Source organism: Microtus pennsylvanicus, chromosome 9, assembly GCF_037038515.1.
Source record: "Microtus pennsylvanicus isolate mMicPen1 chromosome 9, mMicPen1.hap1, whole genome shotgun sequence".
Lineage (NCBI taxonomy): Eukaryota > Metazoa > Chordata > Mammalia > Rodentia > Cricetidae > Microtus > Microtus pennsylvanicus.
The window spans coordinates 12,900,527-12,926,269 of record NC_134587.1 but is presented as its reverse complement, the minus strand read 5'-3'; the positions used below and the strand labels follow the sequence as shown (position 1 = coordinate 12,926,269).

The 25,743-nt window shown below is 40.3% G+C and overlaps 2 protein-coding genes and 1 pseudogene across 2 annotated transcripts; 1 reads left to right on the top strand and 2 right to left on the bottom strand.

The window, feature by feature from the left end:
- Nucleotides 1-1,887: 1,887 nt before the first annotated feature.
- Nucleotides 1,888-15,502, top strand: Ssb (small RNA binding exonuclease protection factor La). The gene is made up of 12 exons (XM_075984945.1): nucleotides 1,888-2,024; nucleotides 4,494-4,586; nucleotides 8,566-8,669; nucleotides 8,863-9,037; nucleotides 9,563-9,670; nucleotides 9,742-9,842; nucleotides 11,542-11,613; nucleotides 12,198-12,237; nucleotides 13,746-13,886; nucleotides 14,392-14,584; nucleotides 14,701-14,835; nucleotides 15,116-15,502. Exons 2-12 carry the CDS (start codon nucleotides 4,521-4,523, stop codon nucleotides 15,202-15,204), a joined length of 1,224 nt encoding a protein of 407 aa, XP_075841060.1. The 5' UTR covers nucleotides 1,888-2,024; nucleotides 4,494-4,520; the 3' UTR covers nucleotides 15,205-15,502.
- LOC142858048 (small nucleolar RNA U13) lies at nucleotides 14,097-14,186 on the bottom strand (annotated as a pseudogene).
- Nucleotides 15,202-24,306, bottom strand: Mettl5 (methyltransferase 5, N6-adenosine). Its single transcript, XM_075984947.1, has 7 exons — nucleotides 23,977-24,306; nucleotides 21,249-21,363; nucleotides 20,648-20,829; nucleotides 19,412-19,494; nucleotides 17,503-17,554; nucleotides 15,703-15,752; nucleotides 15,202-15,308 (listed from the first exon to the last, which is right to left on the bottom strand). The coding sequence occupies exons 1-7, from the start codon at nucleotides 24,083-24,085 to the stop codon at nucleotides 15,270-15,272; spliced, it is 630 nt and encodes a 209-aa protein (XP_075841062.1). The 5' UTR covers nucleotides 24,086-24,306; the 3' UTR covers nucleotides 15,202-15,269.
- Between the last annotated feature and the right edge of the window lie 1,437 nt (nucleotides 24,307-25,743).

Here is a 25,743-nt window from a genome sequence, read left to right as displayed (position 1 = left end):
GGCGCTGTCCTCAAAGCGAGGTTCCAACCTGTGGGCTGAGACCCCTGGACCAGGGCCCTTTGATTGCACATCTGCTCTCTGTACTGCATTCTGGGAAATGTCTGCATCCTAGTGCATTTCCTAAAGTAAATTAGCTTCTAGAATAATTTCCCACCTCTTGGCTGATAAAGTATGGGCCAGAATTTCCCTTTTGTTCTTAAATCCTTCAATACATACATGCTGTCCTTCCACTTTAGGAAGGATGTTTCATTTTCTGATTTCATTGCCCTGTTATTGTTCAGGTTTAACTTGTGTCTGTTAATTTAATGCATATTTGAACATATAGTATTAGAAGTTATGGGGCATAGTGCAAACTACAATTTTGAAGGCCCTCTGGGGAAAACAATCCCAAATTATGAACATAAAATCAAGAGGAAAGATGAACACTTGCTTATAATAAATAGGTAAATAGCAACCAAGATAAACACCACAAAGGCACAAAATCCAGGGCGATAACGAATTAAAGTTACCACGAATCCACATCCCCAGTCCACCAAACCATTTTTAACTATTTAATTACTGAAACATCTTTATAATAACTTTCCCCAACATTTTAAGCTACGTAGATTTGTTCTTCCTACAAATGGTTTTGTAATATATTCTACATTGAGTCTAAAGGTATTTCCAGCTGCTCCTCTGGAATTCCTCCAGAAAGTTTTAAAATTATTTTTCTTGGTTTCTTGGGAAATATTTCCCTTTGAGATGATATGCATATAGATTTTTTCTCCCCCCCCCCCTACGTCTTTACACATCTGTAGGCAGTTTCACTAAGCTGTAGGTGTACCTCAGAGGTTGGATACTACTATTGTAGTACTATTGTACTATTAAAATGTAGAGATCTTGACACGCCATCGAAGGTTAAAAATACTTTGCTGTATTTTAAAATATAGTTTTTATATTACAAGAAAAGATTATGTCATAGGAGATAACATCTCTAAAAACTTAAAATTGTTTTGCAGAAATTGTACCACGAGGGAAGGGATCCAGCAAAACAAAGGCTTCTGTACTAGATGACCCTACTTTATCTTGAGGGACAGAGAAATTGAATAATTTGCCAAGGACACAGTTCGCAGCGAGCAGATGAATACGGGCACGATTCAAGCGTGAAATCTCTTGAACCATTCTAAATAGTTCTACTGGTTTGTTTTTTTTTTTAAATTCCCGGCTCCCATAAAACTATTTTTAAAAGTTGTTTTGCTTGTACGAGGGTGGCAGGAGGCAGAAGCATAGTTTAGGATCAGCCTGGGTTACTCACTGAGGCTCTGACTCAAACCCAAATTAAAGCCAGCAGCAGCAGGAGGAACAAGAACCAGGTGGCATCTGTTGTCTCAGCACCTTGTACTGAAGCGGGATTTCGAATTACAGGCCGGTTTGTGCTTCTGAGAGAGACCCTGTCAGAAACCAAGCAACTGTATGTTTTTTTTCAGAACAACACGATGCAACTTAAATATATAAAAATTACTGAAAAGCGACAGCGTGGAGGCACACGCTTTTGATCCCAGTAGTGGGAGGGGGAAGCGGAGGCCTGTGGATCTCAGTTCGAGACCAGCCTGGTCTACAAGAACACAGTCCAAGACAGCCAGGCTACACAGGGAAACCCTGTCTCGCAAAAACAACAACTAAAAAAATATTGAAAAAGAAAAGTCTCAAACACTATACAAAGCCTCAGAAATACTAAACACAAAGAGCTCCACAAACAGACTTCCTGCCATTCCCCCGCCCCCACAACATTCGGCCCGGAGATTTAACAATTTCTCCTGCGAGAGGGCGTAACTCTAAGGATTGTGGGAGGCCGCCGCTGTGGCGCACGCGCAGAGAGTCGCGCCGGCCGAGCGCGCCCGCGGCCCCGCCCACCCGCCCGCAAGGCCTGCCGGGAAGGCCCCCATCTTTAAGCGCGTTTGGCTGGGCCGCGGGCGCTCGGAAGTCGAGACGCTTCCGTCGTTGTTCTTGAAGCGGTGGAGACTGTGGGGGTCGGCGTCTTTGAGGTGAGCTTCTCGGAGGCTGAGGAGACGGCTCCCGAGGGCTGTGCTCCGCACGGCCCTCGCCTTCCTGTAGTACGCGCCGCGCGGCCCGCGGCCCGCGGCCCGTGGCGGTGTGCAGGGCTGCGACCCGAGGGGGCGCGGGCCTCGGTGAGGCCGCGGATCGGGCCCCGGCCTAAGATGCGGGCGCCCGGGGCTTCCCACGTGGCAGGGGCCTCCGGGAAGAGGCTGGCCGCATCCTTACGGCGTCCTTTCGGTTCGTTACCTGCACCCCTTTCATGACTGGCCGAAGGCGGATGTTCCGGAGCTGCCTTTAAGTCCCAGGGATGGCCGCTGCGGTTAAATGCTGCAGGGGTCTGTGGTGACCAACTGGAGGAAAAAAGAGGCCAAAGAAGTGGGGGCTGCAGTTATGCTCCCAGCGGCTCTGTCTTGGGCTTTTTTTGTTGTTGTTTTTTTAATTGCCACTCATCCCCCCACCTCCTTCAAAGCTGCTTCTGTGTGAAATTCTTTGGAAGTATCTGTAAAACAATTCCTGAATTGTTTAGGCCCCAGAAGTCTTGCAGGAGCTAACTAGGTCGTTTTTGTCATTGCTTCGCACAGAAACTTAGGTCTCTCTGTAGTGATGCGGTGGTTGATGGTGGGAGACAAACCGGTTCCTGAGACGGTGAAGTCTGAAATGGGATACGTACCATGTAGGGTTCCCCTTACAGGACCTTCAGTGGTCTCCGTGTTATAAACCAGCATTCTGAGCAATGCCGCTAAAACACCAAGAGCAGCAGCTCGTCGCTCTGTCCCGCTGCTGCGGAGAGTCTTGGTGAGCTCGTGCAGTGTAGTGCAGTACAGCTGGGTGGTTTATGGAGCAGAGCGCCGAGAGCTAGTAAGTCGGAATATCCGGTTTGTGATTTCTAGCAAACCAGTATCACACTCTCGTATTCCAGGATTGCTGTCAGGCCGCGAAGCAGGAAACTGACTATAGAGTTAACCAATGTATGTATTCGTGTGTTAGGCACACCCTCCCCTCCAGCGCCCCAGTTTACAGTTTTTGTGTACCCATGCTCTCAAGTTCCCATTTTTCTTATATTCTGTTATATAGAATCTAACTTTTTTTTGCCCTTTTTTTTTTTTATTTTTGCCAGTAATGAGTTTTGGTAAGTCAGCTGTGACTAATTTGAAAAGAAATGCCAACTATGCCAAACAAATAACATTGAGAGCGATAGGAACATGTCGACAGATTGTAATTCTGATCTTTTAAAGCTAGATATGGTTGAGAAGTGGTTAAGTGGATAGTTTTTCTCTCTGAAGCTTGCTTTGCCAACAAAATAGAGTGAGGTAACCCAGACCCAGAAAGACAAATAGCTTATGTACTCATACGTGGCTTTTAGACATAAAGCAAAGAAAAACCAGCCTACAATTTGCAATCCCAGAGAACCTAGACAACGAGGACCCTAAGAGAGACATACGTTGATCTGATGTACATGGGAAGTAGAAAAAGACAAGATCTCCTGAATAAACTGGGAGTGTGGGGATCATGGGAGAGAATGGGGGCGGGGATAGGAAGGAATGGGAGTGGAGAAAAATATATAGCTTAGTAAAAACAAAAAAATTAAATCTTTTTTGATTAATTGGAAACTATAAAAACAAACATGTATTTGTGAAATATAAGGCAATCATATATTTCAAATAAAGGCAGACCATATGCTTACACTGACTCTCACACAGACCCCCATATCTTGAGTTTTTTTCTCATTTAAATGACTTCCAACAATATAGATAATCCCAATAAAAGAAAGCCTCTGCCTAATAATCAGTAACAAAACAGAAGTAAGATCCATCACTCCATCCAACCTGGTGTTTTTCACTAAAATAAGGGTTTGGGTTTTTTTTTGTAAAATATCTTTTGTAAATATTTTCCTTAATGTTCCATTAAACCAAAATTACTTGTAGAGTTTATCACACAGCATTATAATTGTTTATCATGATTAGGATTTTGTTCTTTCATTGCATAGGATATACATTCCTTTATTCACAATTAAATTTACTATTGTTGGGGAAAAAGATAACAAAATAGAATAGGAAGTGTGATTTACTGAAAGGAATAGCAGGTTGTTGACCTTTAATTTTTCCATCCATAATACAAGGTGTTGCTTTTTTGAGAGACATGGGAATTCATAGGGAAACAACCTGTAAAATTAGAAATTCTTGAGATTTAATAAAAGAGTGGTTTTTAATCCTTCTCTTTCTTGTTTTGACTATTTTATATAAAAATAATAGTCCTCTGCAAATAAGCGATGGTTGTGTGTAAGCTGGGTGTTTCTGTAGGACTCCTACCAGGGTGAATGGGGTGTCTCTGACTCTTTTGCCTGTTTGTGGGACCCCTTTCCTCCTAATGGATTGTCTCAGGAGATGAGCCTTAATAAAATGGCTTGCACCTAAAAAAGAAAATAAATAAAAATAATAATAACCTTTTTCTTCCAGTGTGAGAAGTTTTTACAGATAGCCACAATGGCTGAAAATGGAGATAATGAAAAAATGGCTGCTCTGGAGGCCAAAATCTGTCATCAAATTGAGGTAGGATTCTTATGTTGTTAAACTGAAAAATTACATATTCCTTCAAAAGAAATGTGCGGCCTTAAGATGAAAAACAAAACCTCAGCCGGGCGGTGGTGGCGCACGCCTTTAATCCCAGCACTTGGGAGGCAGAGGCAGGCGGATCTCTGTGAGTTCGAGACCAGCCTGGTCTACAAGAGCTAATTCCAGGACAGGCTCCAAAACCACAGAGAAACTCTGTCTTGAAAAACCAAAAAAAAAAAAAAAAAAAAAGGAAAAACAAAACATCAAATGTCCATAAGTGGACTTATTTAAACATTTGACTTAGTTTTGGTTCTTGAAGTTAATGTAAATATATTCATATTATTGGGGCCAAGTTAGCAAACTCAAGAATTATAGCCTTTCCTCCATCCCCTAAAAAAGAAAAGAAATAGCCTAAACAGAAAACCACTAAAGAGAACTCTTAAAAATTGTGATAAGGGCTGAGTGGTGGTGGCGCACGTCTTTAATCCCAACACTTGTGAGGCAGAGGCAGGTAGATCTCTGTGAGTTCAAGACCAGCCTGGTCTACAAAAGTAGTGCCTGGACAGCTAGGGCTGTTACACGATAAACCCTGTCTCAAAACAAATTCAGAAGGAAGGAAGGAAAGAGTGTGATAAGGGTACTGAAGTGTAGCTCTTCACAGTTGATGGGTTCTGGCAGGGGTGCAGGTGGGCAAGGACTCAGTTTACTTTCAGGGGCTGGCAACTGGGAGTTTGACCGTACTCCAGTTAGTATACGGGTAACACAAACTGGACTTTTTTATCCTTTTTTAGGTGGGGAGGGGCGTGTCATAGGGGTGAGAGTCAGGCCTGGGAGGACTGGGAAGTATGTGTGATCGGGGTGCATGATGTGAAATTCCCAGATAATCAATAAAGATATTATGTTGGAACAAAACAATTAAAAAAAATTACAGACCTTCCAAAGGTAACACTAAAAACTAGTGTTGCTTTATTTATAACCATTTCTCCATTTCAATTCCCAAGTCTGTAAAATGTAAAAGGCAGTAATACTTATAAGATGATGTGAAAAATTGATGAAGTGCCTAATCTAATAAAAGCTAGCATAAAATTCCAAGGTAAAGTACTTGTCAAATAATAGTTTAATCTGTCCTATTAGTTCTTTTCAAAAAGCTAGTGTAACTTTAACCAAGTATGTGTTCTCAAAGTTGTTAGCATTTCAAATTTAGGCGTTACGTTTAGATTGTTGTCAGTAACAATAATGGCTGTATAGGAAATGTCCGTGAATTGTGTTTATATTACAACATCATTGTTTATTTTGGTTTTTGTTTTTGTTTAATTATTTTTATTTTATGTGCATTGGTGTATAGCCTGCATGTATGTCTGTGCAAGGGTATGAAATTCCTTGGGATGGGAGTTACAGACAGTTAATGAGCTATCAGTTGAGAATGAAACCAAGGTCCTCTGGAAGAGCAGGCCACTAAGTCATCTTTCTAGCCCCTGCTGTTTGTTTTTAATTACAGAGCCAGTGATATTTGCTCTGTTTAATGCTTAGAACAATAACAAAATTGTTATAGAAAAGATACTCAGGTTTAAAATTTTTTTCACACTTTATATTCAAAATAATGTTTTTATTTTTAGTTTATTTTATGGATGTTTTATCTGATGTATGTCTGTGCACTATGTGCATGCCTGGAGCCCATGGAAGCCAGAAATAGGCATTGGATCACCTAGGACTAGAGTTATAGATGGTTATGAGCCCCCATGTAGATGCTGGCTATGGAACTTTGGTCCTGTGGAAGATCATTCAATGCTCTTAACCTTGAAGTTCATCTCTCCAGCCCCTAAAATAATGTTTTTTTTTTAAAGGGGGGAGACTTTATATTTAAGAGTAACGTGAAAGTCACAGTAAAATTTCCTAAAGACAGAGGTTTCCCAAATATCCCCAATTAGAGTGGTACATAACTTAATTTTCTCCTCTCCCACCAAACATGAGGTACGTTTTTAGGGAGTAAAGTTTTGTGTCGTCAATAATACACCATTAATAATCCATTCATCTTCTCTAATGTATAGAATCTCTTAACTAAAACAGTTCTATGGTGGATATTCTTTATATAAATCTTAGTAAACAGGCCTACTGCCCTCTTCCTTTTTTCCTCCTCCTGTTTCTGAGCAGGGTCTCACTATATACCCCTGGCTGTCCTGGGAAATCACTGTGTAGACCAGACTGGCCTCAAACTCATAGAGATCATCATTCTACCTCTGCCCCTCAGGTGCCAAGATTAAGAGATGAGCACCAACATCCAGCTTTGTTTTGTTTTTCAAGACGGGGTTTCTCTGAGTAGCCTTGGCTGTCCTGGACTGTATAGATCAGGCTGGCCTCGAACTCACAGAGATCATTTGCCTCTTCTTAATTGCTTAGATTAAAGGCTTAAAGGTGTGCACCACAACTTTATTTTTTGTTTTTTAAATCATGTCTGTGTCTGCATGTGGGTATGTGGTCCTCAGGTCAGAGGTGTCAAATCTCCTGGAGCTGGAGTTACATTCCTCCTGGCCAATTGACTAAAGTGCTAGGAACCTAACTCAGGTCCTGGAAGAGCAGCAAGCACTCTTAAGCACTAAGACATCTCTCCTCTACTGGTTTAAGATGGAATTCCTAGGAGGCACTACACTGACAAAGACTATGTACATTTTATTCTAGTTTAATTTTTGAGACAGTCTCTCACTATGTAGTAGTTAGTCTGCTGGCCTGAAATTTTCTTCTTAGAGAAGTCTGGTTCCAAACTCATTCCACCTATTTCTACTTTCTTACACTGGAATTAAAGGCATTTTAGTTTAGGTTTTAGTGAGTAATGTTAGACTTCTTTTGTGGGTTTTTGTTTTTTTGTTACAGGGTTTCTCTTTGTAGCCTTGACTATCCTGGAAATTGCTCATAGACCAGGTTGGCTACCAAATCAGAGGTCTCCCTGCCTTTGCAGCCCAAGTGCTGGGAGTTAAGGCATGTGCCACCACTGTCGAGTGACTTTTTTTGTGTTTGTGCTACATGTTATATAATTTTTAAAAGTGACTAGATATGGTGATACATATTTTTAATCCTAGCTCCTTGGGAAGTAGAGGTAGGTGGATCTCTTAAGTTGGAGAACTTCAGGGAAATTACTAAATCTGAGATGGACATGATGGACATGAGCCACTACACCTGACTTCTATTTTAATTTATAAGTTTTGTGTTTTGTTTTGTTTTTTGAGACAGAGTTTTTCTTTGTAGCCTTGACTGTCCTGGAAATTGCTCTGTAGACCAGGTTGGCTACCAAGTCAGGGATCTCCCTGCCTCTGCCTCCAGTGTGGGATTAAAGGTGTGCGTTACCACTGCCTGACAAGAATCTTAACAAAATGTTTGCCTTTTTCATTCATGTTGCTTTTGACATTCCAAGTAGTCATGCTTTTTTCCCCCTCTCTTTTAGTCTAGGAATTTAACCCCAAGTTTTTAATCTTTTTTTCCCTATTGACTAGAAGAGAAGGTTTTTTTGGTTTTTTAATAATTTAAATTACTTTTATATGCATTGATGTTTTGCCTGCATGTGTGTCTATGTGAGTGTGTCAGATCTTAAGAGTTACAAACAGTTAGTTGCTGGGAATTGATCCCAGGTCTTCTGGAAGAGCAGTCGGTTTTCTTAACCACTGAACTATAGCTCCAACCTGGAAGAAATGTTTTTTTTTTTTTTGGAAGAAATGTTTTTATTAGATCTTTAATTATATTTGATACTTTCTATACTAGTAACACATTTATTATACTGGTTCACCAGCATTTTAGTTTTCTCTTGTGTTATATAGACTTTGTTATAGTTTATTTAGGAAAAAGTGCTTCTATTATGGTCCATTAAGTTCTAACTTACATTTTTAAAGAGTAGAACTTGGTAGTATAACAAATAGTTTTCAAAAAAATTTGATTGAACTCAGCATTATACAGTGCTCTTAACATCTGAAATACATTATAATTACAGTATTATTTTGGAGACTTCAATTTGCCACGAGACAAGTTTTTAAAGGAACAGATCAAATTGGATGAAGGCTGGGTACCTTTGGACACAATGATAAAATTCAACAGGTAAGACCTTTTTTGTTGGTTTGTTTCCATTTCTGGATATCAAACCCAGGAACTTGGTCGTGTGCTATCATTGAACTATGTTAGTTTTGAGGCTAATAAACCCAAAAGTCTTCAAAAAGTCATTAAGTTTGCTGTTGCTGTTGATAGCTACTACTATATCTGCTTTTACAATGTTTTTATGTATGTACTCTAGGCTAAACCGACTGACAACAGACTTTAATGTGATTGTCCAAGCACTGGGCAAATCTAAGGCAAAACTTATGGAAGTGAGTGCAGACAAAACTAAAATCAGAAGATCTCCAAGCAGACCCCTTCCTGAAGTGACGGATGAGTATAAGAATGATGTAAAAAACAGATCTGTTTATATTGTAAGTGGATCTTCAGTGCATTTCATGTTACTTTTATTTAGAAGGAACATACATGGAGTGAATAAGGATAAAGGCTCAGGACATGTTTGGCCCATTACTGTGTTTTTTGCAAGTGTACTTCTAAACTTTATCATTGTTAATTTACATATGTTAGATCCTGTCCTGTTAGTAGCTGAGTTCTACAGTAACTTTCATTGGTTAATTTCATTCATAAATTTCTAAATACATAGAAAGCTTTAGACACAAGGAAGTAGATTGAATAGTGTAATGTACCATTGCCAAACTTCAGCAGTTCTTAACGTATAATAATGTTTTGTCTTTGCTCCAGCTGGTTATTTTGGAACAAATCTCAGGTGAATCACTTTATTGCACTAGAGAATAAGGTTGCTAAACAATTAATAAAGGGGACAGAAAGTTCGACACTTAGATTTCTGGCTTCACTTCAAAACAGAATAATTTAGAATTTATTGTAGGGAGAGTTGTTACCCAGGAATCATTGTTTGTACTTTTTTCCATTTCTCACAGAAAGGCTTCCCAACTGATGCAACCCTGGATGACATAAAAGAATGGCTAGATGATAAAGGTCAAATACTGAATATTCAGATGAGACGAACATTGCACAAAACATTTAAGGTATGATTATTTGATATAGACTTTCTAGTTGAAAAATATCACTTTAAAGAAAATCTTTTTCTGTTTTATAGGGGTCAATATTTGCTGTGTTTGATAGTATTCAGTCTGCAAAGAAGTTTGTGGATACCCCTGGTCAGAAGTACAAAGACACAAGCTTGTTAATACTCTTTAAGTAAGTCTTTTTGCTTATCTCTCAGGCCACATGATTATTTGGAATTGATACTGTGGGGTAAGGTATAATCAGCAGCATCCCCTGTACAGTTAATACTATTTTCAGTATGCTCTGGAAATTGTGTTTGGGGATAATTATAATAGTATTTTGAGAACATGAAAGTGGTTTTTAGTACCTTTTCTCAGCTTTTGTATTGTTAGTGTGTTGAGGTGTCTATGTATATGATGGAGGTGTATGTGTTCCATAGTGTGCATGTGGAGATCAAAGGACAGCTCTCTAGTTCATTCTCTCCTTCTACCTTACATGGAGTCCAGTGATTAAACGCAGGTCATCAGTCTTGTGCACCAAGTGTTTTTACCTGCTGAGCCATACCCTTGGCTTCCAACAATCATGCCATGGCACACTTGTGGAAGTCAGAAGGCAACCTGGGGGAAGTTGATTTCTCCTTCCTTCTGTGAATGGGTCCTTAGGATCAAACTCTGTAGCTCTGGCTGTCTTGGAACTTGTTCTGTAGGTTCTGTAGACCAGGCTGGCCTTGAATTCATAGATCTGGCAGTCTCTGCATCCTGATTTAATTTTTTTTTCTTTTAAAGTGAGGCTTGGGGGGCTGGAGAGATGACTCAGCAGTCAAGAACATTGGCTGTTCTTCCAGGTTTCCTAGCAACCGTGTGGCTCACAACCATCTCTAAAGAGATCTGACACCCTCTTCTGGTCTGCAAGGACACATGCAGGCAGAACACTGTATACATAATAGATAAATTCTTTAAAAAAAAAAAGAGGCTAGGACTGTGGAGATGGTGTGGTCACTAAAGTGCCAGTCTGCAAGCAGAAAGGCGGGGTGGGGGGATGGAGTGGTAGGACAGGCCATTGCTGGAGCTTAGTGGCCATTTGCTGTTCTCTGGTTCTAATGAGAATCATGTGGGGTTGCAAAAGGTAAGGTGGGGATTGATAGTAGAAGACACTTAACTTTTGACTTCTATACATACAATACCCACAAGGGATGGCAAGGGATGGTGGTGGATGCCTGTGATGCCAGGACTCCTGTAGTACAGGTGGGAGGCTAAGACAAGAGTTTGGGCTAGCATGGGCTGCATAATGAGCCTGTGTCAAAAAATTGTTGAACTAAACCATTTTCATAAAGTTAATCATAGGGCAGTTGTATACTTCCTTGTATTATACAGCCTGTTATTTGATGCTAAGTTTTATAGTATGTGTACTTGGTAGAATGCATGTTCATGACCTCTGCAGCATATGAGTTTTTAGGTGATTAGATGACAGAAAATGTGTGTAACTGCTGGGTGTGGTAGTACACATCTGTATTCCCATATCTGTAGAGGCTCAGGCAGGAGGATTGTTTGTTTGAGCCCTGGGCTGCATGGAAATTCCCAGCCAGTGTGTGATAAACAGTGAGACCCTGACTTAAAAATCACGTGCAAAAAAAAGTGAATGATAGTCTTTGTGGAGCTAGGGTTTCAAGTACTCAAAGTAATTTTCAGCTGGGCACACGCCTTTAATCCCAGCCCTTGAGGGGCAGAAGCAGGCAGATCTCTTGAGTTCAAGGCCAGTCTGGTCTACAGAGTGGGTTCCAGGAAAGCCAGGGCTACACAGAGAAACTGTGGCTTGGGGAAAAAAAAAATGAACAAAAAGTAATTTTTAGTCTTTGTCTTTGTGAGCTTAGTCTGTGTTTTGTGTTTTTCAGGGAAGATTACTTTGCAAAGAAAAATGAAGAAAGAAAGCAGAGCAAAGTGGAAGCTAAATTAAAAGCTAAACAGTAAGTATTTAATTCATGTGACACATTTGAATTTCTTAATTCTTTGACAAGTTTAGCTAGTGGTTCTGGGTAAGCTGATGATGAGCTTTGAAATGAGTGGTAATGGGTTTGTCTTTATTGGTAGTGAAATGTTAGTCTTAAAATACCTTGGCGCACTTCTTTAATCTCAACACCCGAGAGGCAGAGATAGGTGGATCTCTGTGAGTTCCAGGAAGCTACAGAGAAACCAAAGGAAAAAAGAAAAAGATACATTTTAGTCAGGCCATGGTGGCATACTCCTTTAATTCCAATACTCAGGAGACAGAGGCTGGCGGGTCTCTGTGAGTTTGAGGCCAGCCTGGTCTACAGAGCTAGTTCCAGGACTGGCTCTGTAGCTACTGAGAAACCTGTCTCTAAAATTAAAAAAAAAAAAAAAAAAAGATCTTGATAACCTAGAAGCTATATATTGCTGGTGTTGTATGATGAAAAAAGTCTGAGGACTTGCTTTGATGATTAATTGGTTTGTGGTAATGATGATTGGGGTTATTAGGATTTTTACTTCGTTAAGCTTAAACATATTATAATCACAACACATTTATTTTTAGAGAACATGAAGGAAAACACAAGTCAGGAAGTGCTGAAACAGTAAGTATTGATACCTAATACATGAGAATTTAAGTTAGACTGTCTTTGAAGTTGCTGTCTGTCTGTAGTTGTGTGGAGGTCAGAGGACAGCTTGTCAGTTCTTTCCTTCCCCTATATGGATCCCAGGGATTGTACCCAGGTTGTTAGGCTTGGCAGCAAACACCTTTATTTGCTGGTCCCTTATGTTTTATTTATCTAGAGATAAATCCTTACCATGTTAGTCTGGCTGACCCAGAAATGACTTTGTCGACCAGTTTTAGTTCGCAAATTTGGAGACGGTCACCTGTTTCTGCCTCCCAATTGCTGGGATTAAAGACATGCACTACCGTGCTCTGCTAAAACAACTTGTTTAAGTATTTTTTCCCATTTTATTTATTTTACATCCCATCTGCAGTTTCTCCTCCCTCCTCTCCTCCCAGTCCCTCCCCATATGACCCCTGTATTCCTACTTCCCAGTCAATTCCTTTGTTCCTATTTAGGAAAGGGCAAGTGTCCCATGAATATCAGCAAAACACAGCATATCAAGTTGCAGTAAAATTAAGCATCTCCCCATGTATTAAGGTTGGTCAAAGAGACCCAGTATGAGTATGGTCCCAAAGTCCTGTAAAAGAATCCAAGACAATCTTGTTGTCACTGTTAGGAGTCCCACAAGAGGACCAAGCTACACAACAGTAAGATATATGCAGAGTGCCTAGGTCATTCCCATGCAGGCTCTCTGGTTGTTGGTTCAGTCTCTGTGAGACCTGATGAACCATATATGTAACTTTGTGTGTGTAAGGTACCCTTGGGTGCTACAAGAGGGTGTCCAATTCTCAAAAGTTAGAGTTACATATATGAGCAGTACAGTGTGGGTGTGAGGAACTGAACTCAAGTCCCTCTGGCTCCTCCTCTGAGAATACCTTTTAAGGCTGTTTTTTATTTGTGTGTATTTGAGAATGTTTGCTGTATGTGTGCAGGTTCCTGGGGTGGACAGAAAAGGTTGCTGGAGTTATAGGTGATTGTGAACCATCTGACCTGGTAACTGAACTTGGGTAGACTGGAGGAGTGGGAAGTGCTTTTAACCCCTGTGTTCCTTCTCCAGCCCCCTAGAATGAGTTCTTAGAGTATGAGAACTTTTATGTCTGTGGGAGGGGGATGGGAGGAGATGTTGGGAATGGACCCGCAGTCCCCATGGTACCCATACCAGATAGACCACTTTGGCCTCTAGCCATGTTTGAGGACTTCTTAGAGAATGTCTAAGTGATTCTACCAGTGTCATTGCATCAGTGACATACAGATAATATTGTCTGAGATCATTGCTTATCAGCAGATAGTTATAACTTAACCTATAGAAGAAACTAAATAAAATAAAGTCATTAATAAAACAGGAGAGCAGAGAAAAATACAGTTAAACCACATTAAAATAACACTGACATCTCTTTTCCTTATGTAGGTATAGAATGATGTGAGTCATTTTGGTGAGGTTGCTCTCAAGGAAACCTTTTGATGGCCTTGTATTGTTTTTATAGCGACCTGTAGAAGGAAGGATGGGGTGCTTACTGAAGTTTTCAGGTGACTTGGATGACCAGACCTGTAGAGAAGATTTACACATCCTTTTCTCAAATCACGGTGAAATAAAATGGATTGACTTTGTCAGAGGAGCAAAAGAGGTTTGTGAACATCTCTATCCTTACTAGCAATTCGTCTAAAAGTCTATAGAATGTTATCTCTTAGAAGAAAAAAATTAGTAGGAAGCAGTCTTTTTAAAAAAATGTTTAATGAGGAAGTAATTTATAAAACATGTTAATTAAAATAGTTTCTACTTAGCCATTTACTTTTATCTTTAAGTCTTTTTACCAGGTGTGGTATCTTTTTTTCCATGTCAGATGGGTAATGTGCTGACCTTACAACAAGGTTAATAGGAGGCACATGTCACGAAAAGGCACGATGAACCAGGGGGAAAAAAAAATTCTTTTGGGTGGAGGAAGGGGGCATATAAACTTGGTATTGGTGACTGGAGTTTACTTTTAAAGCATTCCTTCCTAATATTCAGGAAGACGCATTGAAAATAGCAGGAATAGATATGCTGGGTCTGGGAAATAGCTTTGAGGAAAGAAATTTGTCTGACTACAAACTGAAGAGTGGAACATTCACTTTTTTTTCCTCTTTGTGTAGGGAATAATTCTCTTTAAAGAGAAAGCTAAGGAAGCACTTGAGAAAGCCAGGAGTGCAAATAATGGTAATCTACAATTAAGGAACAAAAAGGTGACTTGGAAAGTACTAGAAGGACATGCGGAAAAAGATGCGATGAAAAAAATCATGGATGATCAGCAAGAATCACTAAACAAATGGAAGTCAAAAGGAGGAGGTCATTATTTAATTTTTTTATTAATAATTGGTTATTTTACCTCATCTGTGCTTGAGAAAAATCTTAGTTTTCAAACACACTTAAAATTGACTAACTTCTCAATCATGTTTCTACAGGCCGCAGATTTAAAGGAAAAGGAAGGGGAAACAGACCTCCTTATGCTGGGGGACCCAAAGGAAGAGGACAGTTTCATGGCAGGAGAACAAGATTCGATGATGATGACTACCATCACCATCATCGACGTGGATCAGGCAAGTCTCAAGTCCTGGGTATGATGTCTGTACTTGATAAAACACTATCTCTCTGTGTGAGTGATAGTTTTCATTGAGTGCCATCTTCGTCCTTTGTGCTATTGCACAATTGAGAGGTTGGCTAAAAGATAACTATAAAGGTCAGAAAGTCTGTACTCAAGGAAAAGCCTTTTCTTCCTCTCTGAGAAGAATTTTTTAAAGGAAGCTATTAGTAATTGTAGCCAATATTAATAGAGCAAGTGCTTACATTGAATTTATTGAGTTCTTTGTGTTTATATAGGACCAATGAAAAGAGCAAGAGACGGAAGAGACAGAGAAGAGCCTGCATCAAAGCATAAGAAGAGAGAGAACGGCGCTAGAGACAAGTAGTTTAGTAAGCAGTGTTTTTATTCATCTTAGTTAGATTTTAAGCTGCTTTTTGTCTTCAGAAGCTTTTAAAAAGAAAAGCGAATTAGGTCCACTTCAATGTCCACCTGTATAAAAGAAAAGAATTTGTTTTTCTTGTCTTTTTTTGTTGTTGTTACCCAAATGAAAGTTTTTTAAAATGTATAGTTCTGTTTGTGTTTGGATGATTCAAATATGAAAAGGAAGATTCTTCCTCTTAATTGCCTTTGTAATATGAGAATGTATTAGTACAAACTTGTAAAATATATGCTGTATAAAAATAGCCAACTGTTTACTTTTTTCTTTTTTTTTCCTCTGAAATTTTTTCACAAAGAACTTACTAGAATGTTGACTGCTTCGACAACAGTTAATTTGTCCAGTCTCTCAGGCTGGCTTTCTATTTACCCATGCAACTTGCTGTGAGTGGAAAGTAATCTTGCAAAGCTTTTGAATGCTGAACATATTCAAAATTGGGAAACTTACTGATTTCTTTTTATGAAAGTTGTATAATGCTGGCAGGTCATATCGAAGCTCTGTAAAACAAGCCAAACATTCACCTTGAAAGTATTAGATGCTGGTGTGCATAATGTTTTACATCCATCACTTTGGACATACCCTTTTGAATACTTACATGCCAAGTTATGCATAGTGTTTCTGCTGTTTTGATCACATGTCAAAATTTGAGGTTATGGAGAATAGTTAAAAGAATTTACAAGCATGGGGGAAAAGTTCTGTGAAAATCAGATGTATCTATAGCTGACAATATGATATTCATGCTTCAAAAATTGCCTGTCCATGTTTTAATAATGGATAGTCCTAGTTATTTTTTCTACTAGCAAAATGAAGGTCCATTTTTCACATTCCTTCCTAATTTACTTCTTTGATTTTTGAGACAGGGATTCTCTGTGTAACAGTCCTAGCTGTCCTGGAACTTGCCTAGTAGACCAAGCTGGCCTTGAACTCAACAGAGATCCACCTGCCTCTGCCTCCTCCCAAGTGCTGGGATTAAAGCGTGTACCACTACTACCCCAGCCCTTTCTAATTTATAACATAAATTCTCTATACTTTCACCATTGGCCAGTGGTATCTTTTGTAATGTCCAATACATGCCATAACTCTCTATAATGTGTGACCAAGTCATCTGGGAATCTTGTTCTGTTTGTGTAGGCTCCAAGGTTGTTAAAGCTGATAATGTGAAGACCACTAAAGGTCTGGGTTAGTATACAACTAGGACTAATATAAAGTGCTCTGTATTGAGTTCTGTGACAACACTTAATAGGAAGACAGACAAGTCTTTATGAACAACTTAGGTAGATCCTTTAACATCATAGGACCAATTCGTGGTAAACTCATGCTAGACATAATGGCATGTGCATTTCATCTTAGGACTGGGAATCAGGCAGACAAAGGCCTAGTCCAGTAGGTCTTGTGAGTTCTCTGACAGTCAGAGGTAGTCAGGGGAGGAGAGAGAGAAAGAAAAAGAAACACAGAGAAACCATGCTTCCAAACAAATAAAGATGTTCCTTTTATTGCACATTTAATTTCTCCCGTTTTCTCTTGTGTGTGCTAAGGAAGCACACTACCACACACCAGTCTTTATTTATTTCAAGTGTCTCAAAATTACTGGATGACTTCCGCTTTCTAATGGTTTTCCTGTTGTGTTGTGGACAAACTTAACTTAGTAAAAAGAAAAAAAAAAGGCATCTCTTCTTATATTGTGGATTTTTATATTCTGTCTCTCACCAAAAAAGGAAAGGTTGGTGTTGAGCTAAGTATCAATCATAAATTACTGGCATTTACAGGTAGTGGACTTAACAGCAGTCCCACCATGTCCAGGCCCATGTTTTCACTCACAGATGATAGCAGTCTTCTGTCAGGGCATAGATGACTGAATACTTAGGTACCATTAATTTTTTGTTTAGAAAATGCATAAATAGGGACAGGCACAGGCAGATCTTTGTAAATGTTTACTCTGTGCTTAGTGCATTTCCAAGCTACTCCTGAATTGGGTAACATTCCATAATAATTTTTTTAGTACTTTAAAAATTTAGGCTACAGAGTGAGTTGCAGGATAGACTACAAAGCTACAGAGAAACCCTGTCTCCAATAAATAAATTAGCCTGGCCTATTGGCCTTTTAAATAAGATTGTAGCCAGGTGGTGGCTCACACCTTTAGTACCAGCACTAGAGAGACAGATGGATAGATCTGAGTTCCAGGACAGCCTGATCAACAGAGAGAAACCCTGTCTTGACATAAACAGTTAACGTTGAGATAAAGCTTACCTGCAATAATTTCTATCTTGACTTTCCATTCTGCAGCTTTCTTTTGAATATGCTAAAGACAAATAATATTTTCATATGAGTTGATGTTTAGATCTGATCTGCTAATGTTGAACATTAAAATTTTCAATAAAATTAGACTCACAAATTTTAATTATATGTACACTTTTAAAAGCTAGGAACAAAGTGTCCTCGCTACTTAGCATCTGAACCAAATTATGTAATTAAAATATGAAAAATCCATCAAAATCCATTACATACACAGTGTAGCTTGATTTCATTAGTGAATAGCAGTTCTGGGTCAGCATGCCATTCAGTTGCAGGGTAGAAAAGAAAAGCATAGTCTGGAGCCACAGCCTGTGGAATTTCAGTCCTACTACTTAGTACCTAACTAAAGTAGCCCTAGCTAAAGTATTCATTCTGGACTTACCTCATTTTTCTCTTCTGTTGTACAATGTTTTTTGTTTTGTTTTTTTCTAGACAAAGTGTCTCTGTAGTTTTTGGTGCCTGTCCTGGAACTAGCTCTTGTAGACCAGGCTGGCCTTGAACTCACAGAGATCCACTTGCCTCTGCCTCCCAAGTGCTGGGATTAAAGGCGTGCACCACCACTGCCAGACTCTGTTGAACAGTGTTATCTGATCAGAATGAAGTGTTTTAAACAGTGTTCCTATACAGCAGCAGATACATTATGTGGGAACTAAACACAGGTCCTCTGCAAAAGCAACCAGTACTATTGACCATGAACCCATCTCTCTAGCCCCTTCACAATTTTTAGGTATTTGGGTGTGTGTGTGGATATATGAACGTTGAGTGCAGGTGTATTTAGAGGCATCAGAAGATTCCCTGGAGGTGGAGTATAGACTGCTGTGAGCTGAACTCAGATTCTCTGCAAATGTAGCAAGTACTAAACAAGTCACAGTCACGTCTCCCACCCAATGATGGTTGATTTTCATTGTCAGTTTGATAAACTCTAAAATCCCTCGGAAGAGAATGTCAGTGCAGGATTATCGAGATTGTTTGCCTGTTGGTAATATTTTTTTGTTTTTGGTTTAGTGATTTTAGTCTTTTGCCCTTGTGTATGTCTGCTGCATGTATATTCTTGGTGCTCTAGATCAAAAGAAAGCAGATTCCCTGGAACTGGAGTTGTGGGTGGTTGAGAGCCATCATATGGGTGCTAGGAATTGAATCTGGGCTCTCTGAGGAAGAGACCTGGTCAGTCTTCCTCAGCAACTTAGACCATGAAACCCAATATGGACAGATTCAGCAGAGCTATCTACATGGGCTGCCCATGCATGCTTCAGCATTGCCCGGGCATAAATTTCATTTCAAAATAAAAAACAGTTGGGCCGGGCGGTGGTGGCGCACGCCTTTAATCCCAGCACTCGGGAGGCAGAGGCAGGCGGATCTCTGTGAGTTCGAGACCAGCCTGGTCTACAGAGCTAGTTCCAGGACAGGCTCCAAAAAACCACAGAGAAACCCTGTCTCGAAAAACAAAAAAAAAAAAAAACAAAAAAACAAAAAAAAAAAAAAATAAAAATAAAAAAAAATAAAAAACAGTTGGTCAATGGTGGTGCAGACCTTTAATTCCAACACTTGGGAGGCAGAGGCAGGGGATCTCTGTGAGCTCAAGGCCAGCCTGGTCTACAAGAGCTAGTTCCAGGGCAGTCATGACTGTTACACAGAGACACGTTGTCTTAAAAAACAAAACGGAAAAAAAAAAACCCAAAATCTTAAAATATATTCACACACATATATATTGTGGTTTTTTGAGATATGGTTTTTTATTTTGTATAGCCCTGGCTGTCTGGAACTCAAGAGATTTGCCTGCCTCTGCTTTCCAAGTACTGTGACTAAAGGTGTGTGCTACCATTACCTGGCTAAAAGTAACAATACTGTTATGATTTAAGCTTACTTCTCTAGTTGAGGATTTGTGTAAAGAATATACTGCTGTTCTTGCCATTCCCAAAGCAGTCTTCAGAAAAGCCATGTCTGTACCTGTAAAGAGTAAAAAAAAAAAAATCCTATTTATATTACTAGTAGAGTAGAATAAATGATTAAAAGAATAGTAGTATTCTTTCCAAATTGTAAAATATCTACTTTCATATTTATTTCTTCAAAAGGCATACAAAATACCTAAGGGCTGCAGAGCCAGCTCGGTGCTGCTCTTCCAGAGGACCACAGGGTGACTCATAACTAACTCCAGTTCCAGAGGCCCAGTGTCCTTGCCTTTTTGGGCACTGCACAGTGTGGCCAGAGACCACAGGCGAAATACCTATACCCAAAAATAAATAGAATCTTAAGCTGGGCGTGGTGGCACACACCTTCAATGCCCAAGGACTCAAAAGGCAGAGGAGGGAATTTGAAGCCAGTCAGTTCTACGCAGTTTCAGGAAAGTCAGAGCTACATAGTAAGATGTCTCAAATCTTTAAAATAAAGTCTAATGAAACCAAAGTTAGGCTGTTTGGCTAGAAAAAAATAGGAATGTAAATTTTAATATTCTAAGTGGCAGGCGAGAATGGAGGCGGTGGTCTAATGGTGGTGTGGGCTTTAACTGCAGCTTCTGGCCTGCCACAGTACACACTAAAATAACCACAGCAAGTCCCTGTGCGCATGCTTTGAAGCCCACAGGCATTAATAACAAGTTTTAGAAGCTGAGTGTTCCGCTGGTGATAGCATGTGTGAGAGCCCCGTTTTAGTCCCTGCGGTCCCAACAACAACAACAACAAAAGAATAATACAGTTTCCAAAAGAATGAAAATGTTTTTAAAGTTTTATAAGCATGGGGCCTAGTCAAATCTTCTAGTTATTAATCAGAAATAAGAATACATTAACAAACCAAAAAAAAAAAAAGAAAAGAAAAGAAAACTCATTTTAGAGGTAGGCGGATCTCTGTGAGTTCGAGGCCAGCCTGGTCTACAAGAGCTAGTTCCAGGACAGACTCTAAAGCCACAGAGAAACCCTGTCTTGAAAAACCAAAACAAAAAAGAAAAGAATACATTAACACAAATTTGAAAATAAAGATGAAATTTTCCAATTGAACATCAAATGTGAATTTTCAAAAGTTCTTGGTTAATTTAATAAACAGTAATAAAAATAACCCAGATCACTACTCTATAAATATGCAAATATATTCTACTTTTATTACTAACCTTTATTATTTTTGGTTCCAAAGGGAGGATTCATAATTACAGTATCAAATACTTTGGGCATTTTGTTACATAATGAGCACACATCACACTGAATCATATCAACGTTTGTTAACTCAAACTCTTCCACATTCCTAGTAAATATTTCCAGGGCATCTTCGTCTATGTCAAATCCAACACACAACCTATAAAAAAAAAAAAGACAATTTACAGGTTCCTAGTTTAAAAAAAAAACAGTACTTATTTTACCATGCGGTTTTCAACCCAATTAACAAAATGGGTTTTGTTTTGTTCTTTGAACATGGTTTCTCTGTGTAGTCCTGGCTGTCCTGAAACTCGCTCTGTAGATCAGGCTGCTCAAACTCACAGAGATCCGCATATCTCTGCATCCCAAGTGCTGGGATTAAATACCTGCATCACCACCATCTGACTTGATATCTTTCTTAAAAGTAAAGTTTTGATCTTTAGCCTACTCAAAATGTACTCAGTATCAAATTATTGCTCCCCTCATCTTACCTGGGTCCTATGAATATATAGTGCAGTTGATCCTATATACATTTACTGAAGCCACACCATATCCAAATAACAAGAAATGATCACTTACCCTGCCCCTAACATTGCAGCCCCGATGCTAAGTACTCCACAACCACATCCTAGGTCTGCAACCACTTTATTTTCAATGTCATCAAATGTATTATGGATTGTATATAGCATGCATGCTAAAAACAATAAAAAATAAATAGAACATTAGTGAATAAATTAACAAGTTTACTACTAAAATCTAATGCAAATGGCTCTAAAGTAATCTGTCTTTCCCCAACATATAGCTCCAGATTGTTTGATACTTAAAGATACAATGTAATAATTTGTTATTTAAGAAGAAGCATCACAAAGGAAGGTAATATTCACCAGTGATTCCCAAATACTATAGGACTATGTCAAGCTTCTGCTGACAATGCCAAGACTGAAATGTTCAAAATATCTGCTCTACACAGAGGCAGTTTTTCCTTTGATGCTGAGATATTTTTATGAAATATTAAGTTTTATGAATGATTAAGTCTATCATTTTTGGTCAAAATAAGTTTAGTAACCCTGTATTATGTCTTCAAAACTATTTTGAATTTTATTGATTTGGGGCTGGCAACATGGCTCTCAGTGAGCAAAAGTACTTGCTGTGAAGCCTAACAACCCAAATTCAGTCTCCAAGATCCACCTGGTAGATGGAAGTAAATGACCAACTGCCAGAAGTTCTCCTCGGACCTGATTGAGGGCAACCCCCCAATAAACAGAGGACACAGAACTTATTTGTAGTATGTTTGTCACAAGAATATAGGCATCTCAAACTTCTACATCCACAATATAGACTTAGAGATTTTTTTTTTAATTTGTTGTTGTTTGGCCTGCATGGATGTGCACCAGGTGTCTGGTGCCCAGAGAGGCCAGAGGAGGATACTGGCAACCTCCTGGGATTGGAGTTACAGACAGTTATGAGCTGCCATGTGGGTGCTGAATTGAACCCAGGTTCTCTAGAAGAGCAGGTAGGGCTCCTAACTGCTGAGCCATCTCTCCACCTGAACTTAGAGGTAATATCAATAGATGCACATACTCATAATCTATAACAGACCTGATAACAGAACAAATAAATGGTCAGGGCAGAAGTAGTTGAGATTACATAGAGTTCTCAAAAACAATACTCTCAAAAGTACAGTAAATTAAACATCAGTGTTTCCTTGTGTATATCAGAACTCAAGGGCTAATATCTGAGGATCCAGACATTTATTTAAAACATATACCGGATGGTGGTGATACACGCCTTTAATCCCAGGACTTGGGAGGCAGAGGCAAGCAGATCTTTTGTGATCTGTAGACCAGGCTGATCTTCAAAACTAGCCACCGCTCCCAGAACCAAAAAAGAAAAACAAATTAAAATCAACTATGAGGCAGTTGATTACTGTTGCAGGTATTTTGAAACTCCTATCTTGTGCATTACAAACTAGGTGTGGAAGAACTGATATTTATTTACTCTGAGACAAGGTCTCATTACATAACCCTAGCTGGCCTGGCTGGTCTTGAACTCACAGAGATCTACCTGCCTCTGACTCCCAAGTGCTGGGATTATTGTATGTTTCACCATACCTGGCCTCTTAAAATTAGATTTCACCGGGCAGTGGTGGCACACACCCTATACCTTTAATCTCAGCACTAGAGAGGCAGAGGCAGGTGGATCTCTGAGTTCGAGGACAGCCTGGTGTACAAGAGCTAGTTCCAGGACAGCCAGAGCTGTTGATTGTTACACAGAGAAACCCTATCTCTAAAAAAAAAAAAAAAATTAAATTAAAAAAAAAAAGGCGGGGTACACACCTTTGATCCTAGCACTCAGGAGACAGACGTGCGGATCTCTGTGAATTCAAGGCCAGCCTGGTCTACTTGGTGAGTTCTAGGATAGACTCCAAAGCTACAGGGAAACCCTGTCTCGGGGGAAAAATTAGATTTCATGACAAAACCCTACAACCAGAAGGCTGTAAGAAGTTACACTGAGAAAGCCAGGGGCTTGCTTGGTAGGTGACTAGCTCAGTCTGTACAGCACTTACTCTGCAAGCATCAGGACCTGAGTTCAGATCTGCAGCAGTCATGTAAAAGGCCAGGTGCGGTGTTGCGTGATTATAAACCCAGCGCTGGAGACAAGACAGGACGATCTCTGAGGCTTGCTGGTCAGCCTTTTTAGGCAAATGGGTAAACTCTTAGTACAGTATGGCCCCGACTCAAAAAACTTACGGAGAGCAATCGAGGAAAACACCCCATGTTGAACTCTGCCCTCCACACTCACAGACACATGAACATACACACACTAAATATATAATAGAGAAAACTGGTCTTAATCTGAACACAGTTTAATGCAAATCTTTGGTTGCAACTATGACAATATTTTAGGGTTAAACACATGTATTCTCCACGAGTTTTATTGGCAGCTCACAAATTGCTACTTTGGAATTGAAAAAGATTACCCCTTGCAGGTACTCCCAACCAAAGAAATTTTGCTGTCTTCCCTGCTACTACGTAACAGGTGCTACATATGAATGGATTCTCCTGTATTCTCTTCTACACTCTTAGTATCAACCTTTGGCATCAAGCAAGAGGCAATTTGTGAAAAATGAAAACGCATCCTCAACTTTACTCAAGCTTGTATGTAACTCTGGTTTTTAGTAGAGCAGCACCTACTCAAAGGTGTGAGGTTTCTCTAGAACATCATGAGATCCAAATCACTACTTATTTTCATCATGGACTGGACAGGCATAACCCCAGAAGAGAGCCCGATGAACCAGCTGCCCTACCTGCAATGTGCGGCCTGGTGGGGTACTGTTCTAGAAGTAATTTGGGATTTTCGAATCCATCCACTTCCTGCAGGCGACTCTCTAGTTCCTTAAGCTTCAACTTCTTCATTGTTTTTATTTTAGTTTGGGCTCCCAGGGTTTAACAGCACAGGATCTGCAGGGAAATCTACCTAACCCGGGACCTCTCTAGCGATGCAAGCCGGGAGCGGGCAGACTATTGAGGATTCAGAAGGAATCTCGCGGAGATCGCCCGAGATCGCCGCTCCGGGACGCAGGATCGCACGACTAAGCAATCTGACGGTCCTCGCGGGCCCTCCCCGCAGCGCCGGAAGCGCCAATGCGCACGCGCACACGCTGCTGGAGCCGAGCGGCAACCTCTGCCAGGCGCTAGGGTTCCGCCTAGCACTCGAGTGCATTTTGGTCCGTTTGGGAGACGTCGGAAGAAGCGCCCAACGTGTCGCGTCACAAACCAGTCGAGACAGCCCCCGGGAACGCCAACTTTGTCTTGAGTACCTATAGCCGTCCAAAGCGTGAGAGAAAGAATTGAAGGCGATAAAGGACTGGGGCAATGCAACCTTTTCTCTTTCTCCCAAGTTTCAGAAAGTAGCGATCTACACCCACTTCGGAGTTCTTCTCCATTCGAATGCTCAGCTTTAACTTCGCGTCCCTCTTCTAAGGCACCGTCTTCCTTCCTCCCTCCCTCCCTTCTTCCCTCCCTCCCTCCCTCCCTCCCTCCCTCCCTCCCTCCCTCCCTCCCTCTTTCTGAGGCATCTTGTTCTCTCTCTCTCTCTCTCTCTCTCCCTCCCTCCCTCCCTCCCTCCCTCCCTCCCTCCTTATTTGTTATGTATACAGTCTTCTGCCTACATGTATGCCTGAATGCCAGAAGAGGGCACCAAATCTAATTATAGGTGGCTGCTGGGAATTGAACTCAGGACCCCTGGAAGAGCAGCCCATGCTCTTAATCTCTGAGCCATCTCTCCAGCCCGGCATCGCAGTTAGTGATGCTAGTGAAGCCAGAAGAAAAAAAAAAGTCAAAAGAGAGTTTAAAAGAAAAGACCATGGGGCTGAGAGATGGCTCAGAGGTTAAGAGCATTAGCTGTTCTTTCAGAGGTCCTGAGTTTGATTCCCACAAACCACATGGTGGCTCACAACCACCTATAATGATATCTGGTGCCCCATTCTGTCATGTAGGCAGAACACTGTATACATATTTAAAAGAAAAGAAATATGTCTGCATGGGTAGCATACATACATTTTAGTCCCAGGAGGATATCTGTGAGTTCAAGACCAGCCTGGTTGGCCGGGCGGTGGTGACGCGCGCCTTTAATCCCAGCACTCGGGAGGCAGAGGCAGGCGGATCTCTGTGAGTTCGAGGCCAGCCTGGTCTACAAGAGCTAGTGCCAGGACAGGCTCCAAAGCTACAGAGAAACCCTGTCTCGGAAAAACTGAAAAAAAAAAAAAAGACCAGCCTGCTTAACAGAGAGAGCTCCAGGCCAGCCAGGGCTACACACACACAAAATAAAGAATATGAGAATATGGTTGTGGTATCAAATGAGAGAAAAGTGATAGAACTTGTTAAACTGGGAGCAGAAGTTGTGGATTTGGAGAAAATGAAGTTTAGAAAGTAGGCACAATAACAACCAATTAAAAAATAATTATAACAGATTCAACGCAATGCCCATCAAAATCCCAGAAAAATTCTTCAAAGACCGCGAAAGAACAGTATTCAACTTCATATGGAAAAGCAAAAAACCCAGAATAGCCAAA

Coding starts and splice junctions, on each gene's coding strand:
- Mettl5 (XM_075984947.1), bottom strand. CDS start 24,085: ATGAAGAAGTTGAAGCTTAAGGAACTAGAGAGTCGCCTGCAGGAAGTG. Junction 21,364..23,976: donor CACCAGGCCGCACATTGCAG/GTAGGGCAGCTG, acceptor TATTGTTTTTAG/CATGCATGCTATATACAATC. Junction 15,309..15,702: donor ACTTTCATAAAAAGAAATCA/GTAAGTTTCCCA, acceptor TCTTTTATACAG/GTGGACATTGAAGTGGACCT.
- Ssb (XM_075984945.1), top strand. CDS start 4,521: ATGGCTGAAAATGGAGATAATGAAAAAATGGCTGCTCTGGAGGCCAAA. Junction 8,670..8,862: donor ACAATGATAAAATTCAACAG/GTAAGACCTTTT, acceptor TATGTACTCTAG/GCTAAACCGACTGACAACAG. Junction 9,038..9,562: donor AAAACAGATCTGTTTATATT/GTAAGTGGATCT, acceptor CATTTCTCACAG/AAAGGCTTCCCAACTGATGC.